This window comes from Lactuca virosa, chromosome 4 (genome assembly GCF_052849685.1).
Source record: "Lactuca virosa cultivar CGN04683 chromosome 4, Lactuca_virosa_CGN04683_v6, whole genome shotgun sequence".
In the NCBI taxonomy this organism is placed as follows: Eukaryota; Viridiplantae; Streptophyta; class Magnoliopsida; order Asterales; family Asteraceae; genus Lactuca; species Lactuca virosa.
In genome coordinates this window covers 288,621,547-288,636,524 of record NC_136429.1, presented here as the reverse complement: position 1 = coordinate 288,636,524, position 14,978 = coordinate 288,621,547, and the positions used below count along the sequence as shown (strand labels likewise).

General features: G+C 38.7%; 1 protein-coding gene and 1 pseudogene across 1 annotated transcript; one reads left to right on the top strand and one right to left on the bottom strand.

Annotated features, from left to right (window-relative positions):
• Positions 1-9,836: 9,836 nt before the first annotated feature.
• Positions 9,837-11,901, top strand: LOC145105961 (gamma carbonic anhydrase 1, mitochondrial-like; annotated as a pseudogene).
• A 480-nt stretch (positions 11,902-12,381) lies between these two features.
• LOC145108368 (proteasome subunit alpha type-1-A-like) lies at positions 12,382-14,342 on the bottom strand. The gene is made up of 2 exons (XM_079045386.1): positions 13,857-14,342; positions 12,382-13,082 (listed from the first exon to the last, which is right to left on the bottom strand). Exons 1-2 carry the CDS (start codon positions 14,205-14,207, stop codon positions 12,618-12,620), a joined length of 816 nt encoding a protein of 271 aa, XP_078901512.1. The 5' UTR covers positions 14,208-14,342; the 3' UTR covers positions 12,382-12,617.
• Between the last annotated feature and the right edge of the window lie 636 nt (positions 14,343-14,978).

Below are 14,978 nucleotides of genomic sequence, written 5' to 3'. Positions count from 1 at the left end.
ACTTTTATCTTTCTGCCTTATTGATTCTTCTTATTCGTTCTGCCATTCATTGAAACTTTTCAATGATTCAGAATTACACTTAATCTTGTAAGCATAACCACATTTACTAGACTTTTAGTAAATCATGACGAATAATTTTATTGTTCTTTGTGGTGGACTTGACCTAGCGCAAAACAATGCGTACTAAATCCTTTATTCCTTCACTTGACTCACATACTTATGTGAACAAGGAATTAGTCTTAATTTCCCAAATACGAAGGTTCTTAATCATCATATAATACAAGTCGCATGATTCCAAGTTTCTGTCCAATTGAAGCTTGGGCGATGAGAATCATTCCTTATTTGGTAAATTTCTGACACCACCACAAACAACATAACTAAGAATCTGATCCATTTAACATTGCTTATAATAGAAACACACAAGCATCAATTTTCACAAAATGACATTGCAAGGAGATATAAATAAGACAAAACTCAAAATTTATTTTATTTATAAAAAGGTACGGAAAACTTGTCCTTACAACGCAAATTCGAATGAAAACTATGCTATTACATATTCCTAAGCAATCTATCATAACTCTAAGCAGCAGCTCAAGAATCCGATCATCAAATCATGCGATCGAAATCCATTTCTTCGCGGTCAGGCTCAGCTCACTTCTTCCTTTAAGCTTCCTTTCTTTTCTTCGATCCTATAAAACATCCAAATGCAATCTTATCACATCATGTATTAAGAATCTAAAATAGAAAACTTAATAGAGTTAGATAGTGGATTTTACCTGAAGCATAGTCATACATCTTGACTCTCCCATCTCTTAGATCTCTCAGGTAGTCAGGGCAGCTTCGTAACCAATGCCCCCTCTTTTGGCAGTAGAATCATATGGATTCTTATAGAATGGTACACGGGACTATCTCAGACTCAACCTTTCTTTTGCGTAGAGAAAACTTTTCTAGACTTCCAATGTTGCCATTTCCCATAGAAGGTTGGGATATTGATTTACCAGACAAATTTGCTTGACCAGTGCACCAAATCATCGCTGATTCAGCAGCAATAAACAAATAAGTCAATCAATGAGGGTTACGTCGTGGTCCATTATATAGTACTCTCTTATGAACTCACTATATGATTCGGGAAGTGATTGAAGAACCAAGTCAACAACCAACTTCCTTGAGACAACGACACCCAACATTCCCAATCTATCAATATGTAACTTCATATCCAAGACATGAGCACATAAAAACTTTCCATCTTCGTGTCTCTTAGCCAATAGGGCTTGAGTGACTTTGAACTTTTCAAGTCTTTGAACACGTAGGTCAGGGAGAATTATTGGAGGAGGTGGAGGAAGTGAAGCATGATTTCCATTTCCACAATCCAATCGTGGAACATCATCTTCAAGTGGAAAACTTTTCCCAACGGATTCAGGAAGATCATAGTTGATAGACTTTGACATCTACAAAACGGGAGAAATTCAATTTAGTTGATAAAATCCTCAATATAGCACCCAAATGAAATATTGAGGCTACGATCCAACACAATATTCTACAACTCGGAATAGGGATGCCGTAATCCGGTTGCAGAACATTTGAAGGTAGGTAAATGACGATTTACCAATTTCCACCATGAAAAACGAAAATTAAAAATTAGGTTTTAAATGAATTGAAACTCCTAGATCTTTTGAGATTCATTGAACTTTTCAATGGCATGTTTAAATCTCGATTGTGCCCTTCATGTTTGCGACTGGGATGCCGAGGATCACAAACAAGGTGTGGATAACCATGCAAATTAGCTTGGTACTCTTGAAGATGTATATCACCTAATCAATGTGCCGGTTAACCACACACGCTCCATTGATCTATGATAATCTATGAGCTACTCATTTCCATCCTTCATTGGTCCCATATTAGAGTGTCGGTTAACCACACACGCTCCACTAACGACCAACAAGGTGCAATGTGCAATTTCATGGATTAGCACCAACTCCACATTTTTCCTAAAGTAACTAAGATTTTGGGAATTTATAAAAGTGTTTAGTTACTTCGTATTTCATTATACTTATAATGGAAGGTTGTGTCATATCCTACCCGTTCGGCTAACGACCCTCCACTAGTCAAGAGTGTGGTGGGTAAGAGTGGATACCAAATGACGGTCATTTTACAGGTCGCTTCCTTAAACACCCCTTATAGACCAGCTTCGTGAATGAGGCCTACTAACGGTAAGACTGACCTTTTACTTATACATATATAATATTAAACTTTTAATTCTATATAGTATAAGGGTGTATTTTACACTTTTAAAATACTAAGTGGTTTAATCTATTAATAAATTAGACTTTTAATTTGATTAACTTAAATCATATAATTATGGATTTATTAATTATCTCTTTTAATTAAACTCTTAATTAAATTAATAAAACCATAAGGGTGTAATTTGAACTTTTCAAAATACTAGGGTTCTAAAATTTAATATTTCAAAATTAATACCTTTTTAATTAAATTTTAAATTCCAAAACTTGAGGACAAATTTTGAAACCTTTCAAAATATTAGGGTTTAACTATTTAAATTTCAAAAACTAAAACTTTTAAGTTCAAATTTAAACTATAAAACCTAAAGGTGTAAATTGAAAATTTTCAATCTTACTAGGTCAAATATCTGACTAATAATAATCCTATATTATCCATATTTAACCAAATCCAACACTTTTGATGAGGATAACCATTCCAAACTTAAAAAATCGGATTTTGGCAAGAAAAATGAGTTTTGGCAATTATCCTCAACAAAATCTGGCTAGAAAATCGAAATTCCCGGCACCAGACCCTTGGACTCGTTGAGTCCACTATGGAACTCGTCGAGTAGGACCTACTCGTCGAGTCCATACATGGACTCGGCGAGTCTGCCAGTCAGAAACCCAAAAATTCGATTTTCAAGATGTTTGGTGGTTCACTTTTGCATCTATTCACTAGAAAAACGACCTAGGCTCTGATACCACTGTTGGGTTATGAGCATAACATCAATCCTATGGTGTTCATGCAACCATAATTGCTTTGATCTAGGTTTTATAATTTGAACATACAACATTGAATACCAGAGCAATAAACCCTAATTGACTAGCATACAAATCTGAAAAACACATATGATTAGGGTTAAAAGTTTACCTTGATTGTTGTGTAGCAATAACAATCACAAACCACAAAGTCCTTGACTCTTGAAAGCTTAGTGCCCCAAGTGTTGCACCTCTAATGGAGTCACAAACACCACAAGCAACAAGATGACTTAGGAGAGGGAGGAGGAGGCACAAAATTCGTCCAAGGCACTCTTGGAAAGCATAGGGCCGAATTTTGGGAGCCTTAGGGTTCATTTTATAGGTGAGTTGCTAGGGTTTCAGTCAAAACCCTAATTGGATTGCTTAGCCACCAAGCAGCCCTTTAGATCCTTCCAGAATCAAGGCCTGGACGATTTCTAAGTGGGCTTCCACCTTGAATTCGTCCACCTTATTCCTAGGGTATCTACAGCCCAAAACCAATTATCTTATAATTGCTATTCCAGTCCCCTAAGTTTAATTAATCTCTTTTGACCACAAAATTAATTATAAATTAATTATTGATCAATATTAATTAAACAATATGATTTCTCTTTTAATATATTATTCATATAATATATTAATAAATCGTAATTAATCCTCATTCTCCTTAATTCATCCTATCGGTTGCTATGGTGAAGGCAACCCAAAAGGACCATGCTCATAATCGGGTCAAGTACATACCAAACTAGTTATGGGCTTAGACACCTAATCCAACACTTATACCATTATGTCATGGGCTACCCCACATGGTCTTAACCTGGGAATGCCATGGGCTACCCCACATGGTCTTATATATAATTGCCACGGGCTCCCCCAAAACCATAATGGGCCTCCACAAATAAATACCAACCCCAAAACCTGATGACCTAATAGGGCCCCAAAACACAAAGTCCATTGCTTGGCCCAACCCGAGGCCCAAAACACACCAATCCCATAACTGACGAGTACGCGGGGCGTACTCTTCTGTACGCTAAGCGTACTGGCTGAATGGAGTGTACGATGCGCGTACCTACATGTACGCCCAACGTACTCCTCTTTTAAGCCACTTTTCCAATAAGTTCTTAATACTCTACTCTAGAAGCTACAATTACAGATCCAAGTCCTCTTCAACGTCTTAAACCATAAAGTTGCTGACTTGATGACTTTGCATGCCCCAAACAAACCCAAACTCCAAAAATGGCATTCTTCTTTCATAAACGGGACCCTAACTCATGCATGAACCCATTAAGACCTCCAAGATGGCAACTTTCTGCCTTAGGGACTCATTTAACACTAAAAGTGGCAAATCTAAGCCCAAGAATCGGATTTCAACCATAAAGTTTCATCCTTGGGACCAAAATGAACTAAAACTCACAATAGTAGATCTAAGAGATGAAGGATCAAGTTCAAAGCTTTATACCTTCATCAAGCTGAGAATGAGTCCCAAAAGCCAGATCTATAAGCTCCTCCTTGATTTCCATCTTTGCAACAAGTTCCATCTTCTTGAAATGCACCAAAAACCACCCAAAATGCACCCACAAAGCTCACAACACTCTTGGATGAAGCTACCACTTGAAATTAGGGTTTAAGCTACCACTTGAAATTAGGGATTAAGCTACCACTTGAAAAAGTTTGCTTACTGTTTGGCATTCTTTGTGTATGTTTCTGATACATCATACTTCTCTTTGTTTAATACCCCTTGGATTTCACCTTTGTTTGAGTATAGATCCTTGTTAAAATCCCAAACAAATTTAATAACAGATAAAAACTTCTACATTTAGAAGTTATCCTTAAGAAAACATCACAACCATTTCGAATAAAACCCGAGACCCATAAAAGACCGAATCTTCAGATTACGCTTATACCCTTGGCCTCCAAAGACACAATCGAACACTTTCAAAACCGGGTGTTACAACTCTCCCCCACTTAAATTAGATTTCGTCCTCGAAATCATTCCTTGCCATTCCTCACGCCAAATAACTAGAGCCTCATGGCCACATCCCCGAACATACCATAGCCTTTCCAAGGAAACCGAAACCAACCCTCGTAGGGTTATAGAACCTGAAGGTGAACGAATTCCTTGTAACCTGATCACATCTGCTCCATCTGAAATCTGAATTCTCGAGATGGTCTGTCTCCTTGACAGACTTCCCACATCGAATCATCATCGAACTGATTTCACAAGAAACCATCCTAGATAGAATACTTCCTACTCGTAATACCTTGAGGCTTCCTAAAGAAGAAAATCACCGATCAACTGCGACTACTGAATAACAGCAATTCCACACACAGACCCCAAATCACTGAAGTCACTCCTACTCCTCTTGCTGCCACATGGTTGCTTTCCTGAAGAACAATCGGGGACATCCATGGTCCCAACCTGTCTGCCAACTGTCTGGAACACTGGACACCTACCCGATTTCTGAGCCAAAAACACACGCAACAGTCCCCTGCGACCTCCGAAGGATACCTCGTCTAACCATAACTTCCATATCTCCTTCAATCCATTTGATCCATCCGATCATGATAGGCTGACAACATGTCGCCATTGAATCCGACGCAAAAAGGTGAATACTACCAGAATAGTTGTAGTCTTACATCATACCCGGTCTCCTTCGACCTACCATTTCCTGATTCTGACATGTCGTGGCTCTATTACGGATAGAGCCACCCGAGACACATCACAAATGCTTAAACTACCATCAAACCAACCCGTTCATCACCCTGAAATTCTGCCCTCGATGCCCTTGGCATATAAATGCCCCACATCCCGTCTCACTGAAACAAAATCCTTCACGAATTCCGATTTGGGTTCCTATCGAAATCCGAATTGTTACTCCGCTCCTATCCATAGATCCTTGAATCGGCATTTGCATAATGCACCACGACTTCCCGTCATCCTTTACTCGACTGATTAATAAATACCCTTAGTCGATTCCCTGAGACTACCAGTCTTGCACCCGGTCCAACCACCAGGTTCTTATGAGGTGCAATATCAGGGATACCCAATCGTAGCCCTACTGAGACATGCACTACTCATCCATATGATCCTGTATCTCAAGATCCAACCCTTGGCTCAGCAGTCTCTACCGGTTCCATCCTAAATTCCCATAACCATCCGGGCCCGCCCCCGGATAACTGATCGTTCAATCACCTCTGGTCCTGATCCTAACTAAGTTATGGCTCCCCCACACCCTTGCGAACTAGCCTACCCTAGTCCAAATCACCTTAAAGAATCTGTGAACGCTACGGCACCCCTGCAGTCTTACAACACCTCTCACGCTATCCGGCTGATAGTGAATGCTACGGCTCCCCCGTAGTCTTACAACACTTCCACACTATCCGACTGCTAGTGAATGTTATGGCTCCCTCGTAGTCTTACAACACTTCCCACACTGTCATGATCGCTGACCATATCCCTATCGCTCATCTATCAATCCGATCACATCTCAACGATAAGAGCCCACGCGGTCTATCCTCCTAACAGAACTCAAATACTGACTGGAACTCTACCTGGTTCCCTCACCCAAATCCTGCTATTGACGTCTGAAAGACGCGATCCAAATGTTGGGGAGTTTCCTGGACTCTCATCCCGCAACATCCGATATTCGGTCAGCCCCTAAGGCCGCCTTCCCTTTCCCAATGGGGATGTGAAACGCATCCTAGTTTCACACTTGCTTCTGTCCTGGATATCTGAATGACTCTCCCCCACTTAGATTCAACTAAGTCCGCTCGGCATATGAGAATTGAAGGATTGCCAAACCCTCTCTCATTCCAATGATCAATCTGCTGACGGTCGGTGCTTAACAAAGCTTGAACACCATGAATAACCCTTCCAAAACAACATGATTCCTGAAAACCAACTAACACTTCTTGTGTCCCAACAATGCCAATGACTCTAGCTACTCAAACTGATATCACACTCAGATCTCGGAGTCCAAAGGTCGGATGCTCCAATCAAAACTTTGGCAACAACTCTATCTTCCTTTGACAACCCCGAAAGCCTTTCCAAACATAATAGCTAAGGTTACTGGAACCTAGTCATAATTCCCTCGTACAAACCCTTGAACCAACCCCGACCATACTCAAAATGACACTCGAATACTGGAAAATCCGCGATATATCAGGAGATGACCCCGTACTACTCCACCCAAATTCTGATGGTATATAACTCTTCTTGAAGGTGCGTATAACTCAACCACAACCAGAGATAACAACCAACGTTACGCCTATTTATGTTGATGAAAAATAACTGCTACTAAATACATGTAACGCTGGTGGGGAGGCAAAAGGGTACATACCTCGCACCCTTGCCTACCGGAGTTCCGATCTCCCCTGTATGACCCTGCAAAGTGGGGCCCCTCCCTACTGGGCTCCGGCTCTATCCTCTCGTCCAATGGTGATTCTCAAAATAGTCGGAGCGGATGCGCTCACCGCTCCTCTCTGATCATCAAACGATCGACCTCCTTGTCACCCTTCTGATCGCAACAAATATAACGGGTTTGCCTCCTGTAGACAATCCTGCTGTCGTTACCAATCATGCTACACCAGTAGCAACCCAACCCCCGGAGCGACAAACCCCATCGTACGGTTCCCCGCATGTATTGCACTGACTCCGGCCCTGCTGGCCTCTCAAATGTTGTCCCACATCTTGGGTCTCTTCTCGATACCTTCCACTAAATGCACATGACCTGAACCTCTCTGCTCGAGGTACTCCAAATCGATCTTCCGCTCTCGGGCTCCGGGACCCATATCATTCAGGGTCTCGCACACTGACCCACTCACCAGGTCACTCGTCAACGACTGAACTCCAATAGCTGGAGCAACCTCTGCTCTAAACCCAACTACTAATTACCCCCAAGACATAGTCTCCAATCCCGAAAGTGTAATAGATCGCACAATCAATCCTTGCCGCCTGATACAAGAGATCTAAGGCGAACTCAAAACCCTGGCAGTCCTTCCACTAACTGGCTCACCACCGGAGCTGGGACCAAATCCTAGTCCTACCCATGCGTGCCCATCCTCATTCTACAAAGCAGCTATTCCCACGATCAAGGCATAACCAAGAACTCTCCTTCCCGTAAGCTTCTCAGATTCTCTAAGACTCTCACCGATTCGAGTATGGGTCCTGTGCTTTCAGTAGTACGGGCCCAATACTACCTTCCACACCTACCTATACTTTCCTCAGTAATCCTCTTGAATCCTCTAAGTCACTTACCCCACCGGTGCACCAAATATCCACTAACCAGCAACACAATATCCACCAAAGCAACTCTTAGGCTCCCCTAGGTTCCCAATCTCACCGAACCACCCCACTAACTCGTTGGAGCATATCCTAGGCTTTCCTAGGTTTCCAACCTCACCCTGCCATCCGCTGCTGAAGAACTCCCTATGATTCCAGCCATCCACCTCCTAGATATCGTCATATCCACTTAGTGGTTGACTCCCATCACTTAAGAGTTCCACAAAGCACGAAGCAAGCAGCATTCGTGCAGTAGCACTCCGATCCAACGGACTATCATAGAACATTCAGCCCACCTATCGCAACCTGTACTATCCACATCCATCCATCCTCATTGTCAGCTGCCTTATGCATGCAAATTGTACACAGAATAGGATCTTCAATACCGCCTCATGATTTCTCTATTCCCGATTGACGAGATATGCCTAATTTTCTGTAAATCATGTTTGGATACTTTTGGGGAACATGTGGTTCATTGTAGAGAGCTCCCTAGCTTCAAACACTGACATGATATGGTTAACGATGTTCTCTTTGATGTCTATCAGCGTGTTGGTATATCTGTGAAGAAAGAAGCGTCTGTGAACTTTTTGACGGATGCCATGGATGGAAGATCCACACTCAGACCGACTGACATTTTGGTCTTTAGATGGGTAAGAGGGAAGCATGTTTGTGTGGATCTTACTGGGGTCTCCCCTCTCTATGGTTTGAGGAGCGGGGGTTTCACAACGGGACATGCTGCCTTGAAAGCCGCCACGTGCAAAGTAGCAAAGCACGAGAATGCATGCATTGAAAATAAAATGCATTTATACCTTTCGCATTTGATACATTTGGTTTTATCGCACCATAGGCAGTGAAGCTCCTCAACAGAGTCCAACAGGTCATGCATAGTAATGTTATATCTCCTAAATCCACAAATATTGTTTTCAAAAGAATTAGTTTTGCCATCCAGAAATGACTAGCGGCGCAACTTGTTGTCTTTTTGCTTTCTGTCGATTTGTAATGACATTTTATCCATATTATAAAATTTATGAACCTCTTTTAACAAAAATAGCAAAAATACCCACACTTCAAACATAATCAAATTTTGCACTTAACTTGTAAAGATTAATATTTTTATTTGAAAATCTATTTCGCCAAATTACATGATTTCATGATTTCACAAGTACTTCATGAAGTTACTTTTTATTAGAGAAATAGTTTAGGTAAAATTAAATTCATCTCACCCTGTCATATTCGTAAAATAAACGATAATATTATATGATAAAATCAGAGACTATGGTTTTAGTGATATTTCATTTCCATTTTAGTAATGAGCCCAAAATTATTTTATGTATTATAAGAATTATTCACCAAAACAATCCCAATTTTGCTATGATCAAACTAACTTATTCAATTTGGTTCAAAGTTCAAACCTATAGAGAAGAAGTTAGAGGGCATTATGGTCAAACGGAGCGATGCTTCACTTTTCTGTATACTTTTGGTCAGGTGGTGTTAACTGTAAAAGGTAGTGCCTGAACACAGTCAAACGCTGATCGACTATGGCCACGGGAACCCTAGGAAGAACAACATACACAGTTGGGTTTTGGATGCGTGAAACGGGTCAAGCCATGGATCGTCTCGGTTCCCGTCTACAGGGCAACAACGACTTCAAAGAACAACATATGTATCAAAATCAAATCCCTAATTCCGATTAATTAACTTTTATCACATCAACATCCTTTCAATTTTTTTTGAAGGACAAATACAAATATATATACTAAACTAATCCTAAATTATTCCACCTATGTCCACAGTGGGACTTGAACCCTCGACCTCAAGGAGGGAGGGCAACACCTTGATTATTGAATTTTAATGTGGGTTTGTATATGGTATATCCATTCAGCAGATCGGTTATTTGTTGAATAATCATCTATCTTAGATTGTCAAAGATATACTTTAGAATGGAATGCCTGACATTATTTGAATTTCAGTTGGGTTCTAATTTGATTCAACTTCTATATATATATATATATATATATATATATATATATATATATATATATATATATATATATATATATATATATATATAAAGGTCTAAATATTTGAAAACTTTGAATTTATAAGAAAATAAAAAAAAATAATGAATTGTTATAATGAAAATGTTTTTTATCTTTTAAATTAAAAAAAATTTAATAAATAAACAAAAAAAACTAATGAGCTTTAATTTTGAGAATTTTGAAATTAAAAGGTAACCTCATTAATAACATTGATATTCATTTATTACTACATTTATTGCAATTATTACATTTAAATATTATGTGGAAAAGAAATTAATTTAAAATAACCACAAAATGACATTTGGCAAATGAATGAGAGTGTGACATGTGGCAAAAAAACATTCATTTATTAGAGTATATATATATATATATATATATATATATATATATATATATATATATATATATATATATATATTAGTATTTTTAGTTTTTTAAATAATTAATAATATACTCCCTCCGTCCCATATTTATAGTCCATGTTTCCTTTTTTGTTTGTCCTAAAATAATAGTCTACTTCTAAAAATAAATACTTTTTTACCAAAATACCCTCAATTTATTAGTTAAACTACCATAGAATTAAATGCAACAAAGAGGTAAAACTGTCTTTTTATTTAGTGGTAATTAATGTTTTCTTAACCTGTGTGTTTTTTGTCTGTGAACAATAATTTTGGGACGGAAGAAGTATAAATGAATTATTGAGGTGTCAATGGAGACCACTTTTAAAAGAGTGTTGTTAATTATTGATGTGAGTGATAATTGTAAAGGTGACGTGGCTTACTTGAAAGATGAGTTGGTATTGCACTGATGTGATGACCTTATGAATGTTTACAATAAAGCCCATGCGGTTGCTAAGGATGCGTTTGTGGCCCCAAGTGCTTCTATCATTGGTCATGTCCAAGTGGGGGCAGGATCGTCAATTTGGTACCGATGCATTTTGAGAGGTAATGAATATATTTTTTTTCTGAAACAAAAGAAATTTGTGTTTAACTTTCTCATTTTGTTTATATAATATACATACAGGTGATATGAACAAGATTTGTATTGGATCTGGCACTAACATACAAGACCATTCTCTTGTATACGTGGCACAATATAATCTTCCTGGAAAAGTGCACCCCACAGTGATTGGTGACAATGTGACAGTTGGTGATCTATATTTCTATTTGTTTTTTAAAACTTTTTGTTTTTGTAAACGAGCTTGAGATTTTTTTTTTTTTTTTGGTGGAAAAACATGTCATGGTTGCTCCTGGTGCCCTTGTAAGACAGGGTACGAGAATCCCCACTCGTGAGGTCATAAATAACTATTATGATGATGATGATGATGATGATGATGATGATGAGGTTATTGATTTGATATTGGAATTAGGTATGGGGAGGTAATCCTGCTAAGTTTCTAAGAAAGCTTACGGATGAAGAGGTCGCGATCGTCTCCAAATCTGCCACAAACTATGCCAGCCTGGCACAAGTCCATGCTGACCGGAATGCAGAGCCGATTGACAAGAATGAGTTGTTGAAAATCCTTCATAAGAAGGTCAATGAACCCATGAATATGCTTCAATAATCATTTGGTTTATACCCTGAAAGAGCTTTTTTCGTGAATAAGATTATTGTCTTGAACTAGTTTATGGATATTGAGGGTAAAGAGTTTTGCAACATTTGCAAAGTTGTTATATTGTTTGTTTTGATCATTTTTACATCAAAGACTTTGAATCATCTCATATATATTTTTTCTTGCCTTGTTTTTGACCTTTTTGGGTAGGATGATAAATTTTTTATTTTTGTCCCATGATATACGTAACCAACAAGCTCTTTGAATATATACATCTACAAGGAAATACAATTCATCAAGAATTCATCAAGAATACAGGGGAAATAAGACCATCTCTATTGGGTAAAGATAATGATAATGCAAATATTATGCATGCGAAGGTTGAAGTATAGCATAAAAATTATTTGCGAAAATAAAAATCCTATAAAGTTCACATGATTGTCTCCATTTACTTCACATTTTTTAAGTATATAGTTTAACTGATCTATAAACTTAAACTCATAACCCAAAAGTTATAAAACCTCGTTTGACACACCAATCAGGCTTATATAAGTTTAAAATGATAGTTCAGATTCTTTAGAAACGGTTTCAACATTAAAATAGAATCTCAAAAGACCAAAAAAAAAAAAAAAAAAAAAAAAAAAAAAACACAAATAAAAAGATTCCAACAAGTAATCATCTCAATTTATCACATATTCTAAAACAAAGAAACACCTCCACTTCTCAAATCAAATATCCATAGGAGCAGCCTCTTGCTCCACCGCAGCTCCTCCCTGGTCAGCAGCAGCACCACCAGCCTCCTCCGCAGCAGCACCACCAGCCTCTTCACCGGAAATCTCAAACTCATTAATCAACCCCTGTACAGTCGCCTGATCCAAAATACTGAAAGCTTCTCCTACACCAACCACCGCCACTGTGCACACACTGCTGGTGAGTTTTTCACCTTGCAAAGTCTCTCTAATGGCAAAAAGTGCATCCTTGATGAGGTCATCACGTGTGGACCCCGTGAACTTTTCAAACTTGCGTTCCAAGTAAGTCTTTGCAGCTTGTGAGCGGGACCCAATGGCAAAAGCTTGGTATTCAAAGTAATTGCCGCTAGGGCAGTTGTAGTAGAGGTGGGCCCCGGATTCATCTAACCCCGCCACCAGTAGACCAACACCGTAAGGGCGTTTCCATGACCTTTGAGTGCACACCTGTTAACAAGCAAGGGCAAAATGGTCATTTTGTATGGGTCTAACTATACATACAAATAACACTTGCCATCTTGATTCAGCAGCATAACTTGCTACTAATTGAATGGACATAGAATGTGTTAACATAACCATGTGTAAGAAACTAGAAAAAGTAACTCATGGTGTTTGGATCTTGAATGAAAGATGATGTGAAATACAAGGTACAAGTGTATAACATATAATGATGGAGAATTCAAGACAATAATGTATATAATGCTACTCAAATTATTAGTTTGGCAATTGGTAATTCATGATGAAAACAAACACTTTTGTTTGGCAATCCAAAAGGGAATAGAGATTAAAGGCATACAGGATTGCTAACAGAACAAAGTATTTATCTTGTTCATCTCAAATGTAAATTTCCATGGAAAGTAGAAGGTTATACTCTATCAGATATCTAACTTAAAACACTTCTCCAAAAATATGAGTATTGTGCAATGTAAATCACACATTGAGCTCAAATTTACTACCCACAGCAAAATGTACCATTAATCTTCCAATGTTTATGACATAATTTTCCATCTACTATCAGCATTTCAAGTTTTACAAATATAGGTTAGAAGGATTGTAAAGTGTAAAGCATCTATAAGTCATTGTAAACTATTTTCCATGATCAAATTCGGGATTAATTGGAAGAAGAAAAGAGAAATTTGGCAATTTCCCCAAGTAAACCCTAAAAGTTGAAAGCATTCAAACACAAAGAAAGAGAGAGGGATGTTTGTTAAGGAGGGGGACCTGAGCTTTGTCGGCGAGCTGAACAACTAAACGGCCAACAGGAAGAGGAGACTCGTAGGTATAACCGTAATTGATACACTCGGATCTCATGTAACGGGACAGAACACGGCCGTCAGCGGTGAGACCAGCGATGGCGACGCCGATATGGTCGTCGACCTTGAAGATCTTCTTCTGATGCGATGAAAGTTCCGAATTAGTTTTATTGACGCAGGCGAGAACAACATGCGTCTTGGATCGGAGACCAATGGCCGCGGATCCTTGCTTTACAGCCTCCATGGCGTACTCGACCTGAAACAACCGCCCTGCCGGCGACCATGTTGTGACGTCGGTGTCGTACTGGTTTCTAAACATCTTTATCGATCAAATATATTTTCAATCGGAAAACTATCTCTCTGTTGGTGAGTGTGTTCGTTTGTGACGATGAACTCTTGCGAGGGTTAAGGAGGGGCTTTTCTTTTTCTTCAAGCCAGTGTTTTGAGGAAAAATGAAAAATTATTTAGTTTTTTTTTTTTTTCTCTTTAAAATAAGAGTAATTTTCATAAATGGTCCCTATAGTTATTTTTCTAGAATATCAAGTTTATTTTTTGTTGAATTTATAAAAAATCCTAATGGTTTTAATTTTTATCGTGGGTCTCTCGCCAATATAAAAAGACCTTTAACTATCTTTTTGGTATTAAAATTCATTGATTAAAAAAAATCTTAGCTATCATCGTACAACGAATGAGAAGGCAAACAGGCAACAAGTTGCGCCGCTAAGCTTTTTTGTATGGTAAAGTCAATTCTTTTGAAGACTACATTCATAGATTTAGGAGATATAACATTACTATGTATGATCCGTTGTACTATATTAGGAAGTTACATCGCATCCGACGCAAGGAAACTAAATGTATCAAATGCAAATGGTATGAACACGTGTTGATTTTCAATGCACGATTTCTCATGTTTTGTGACCTTGCATGTAGCGGATTTTAATGTAGTTTGTCCCGCCGTGAAACTCCAGCCCTCAAGCCTACGAGAAGGGATATGTAACATCCCCCTCTGGCACGTATCACACTATTGTCCGCTTTGGGCTCCCGACGCAAAAACTTCCCAGGGGGTCACCCATCCCTGGATTGCTCTCGC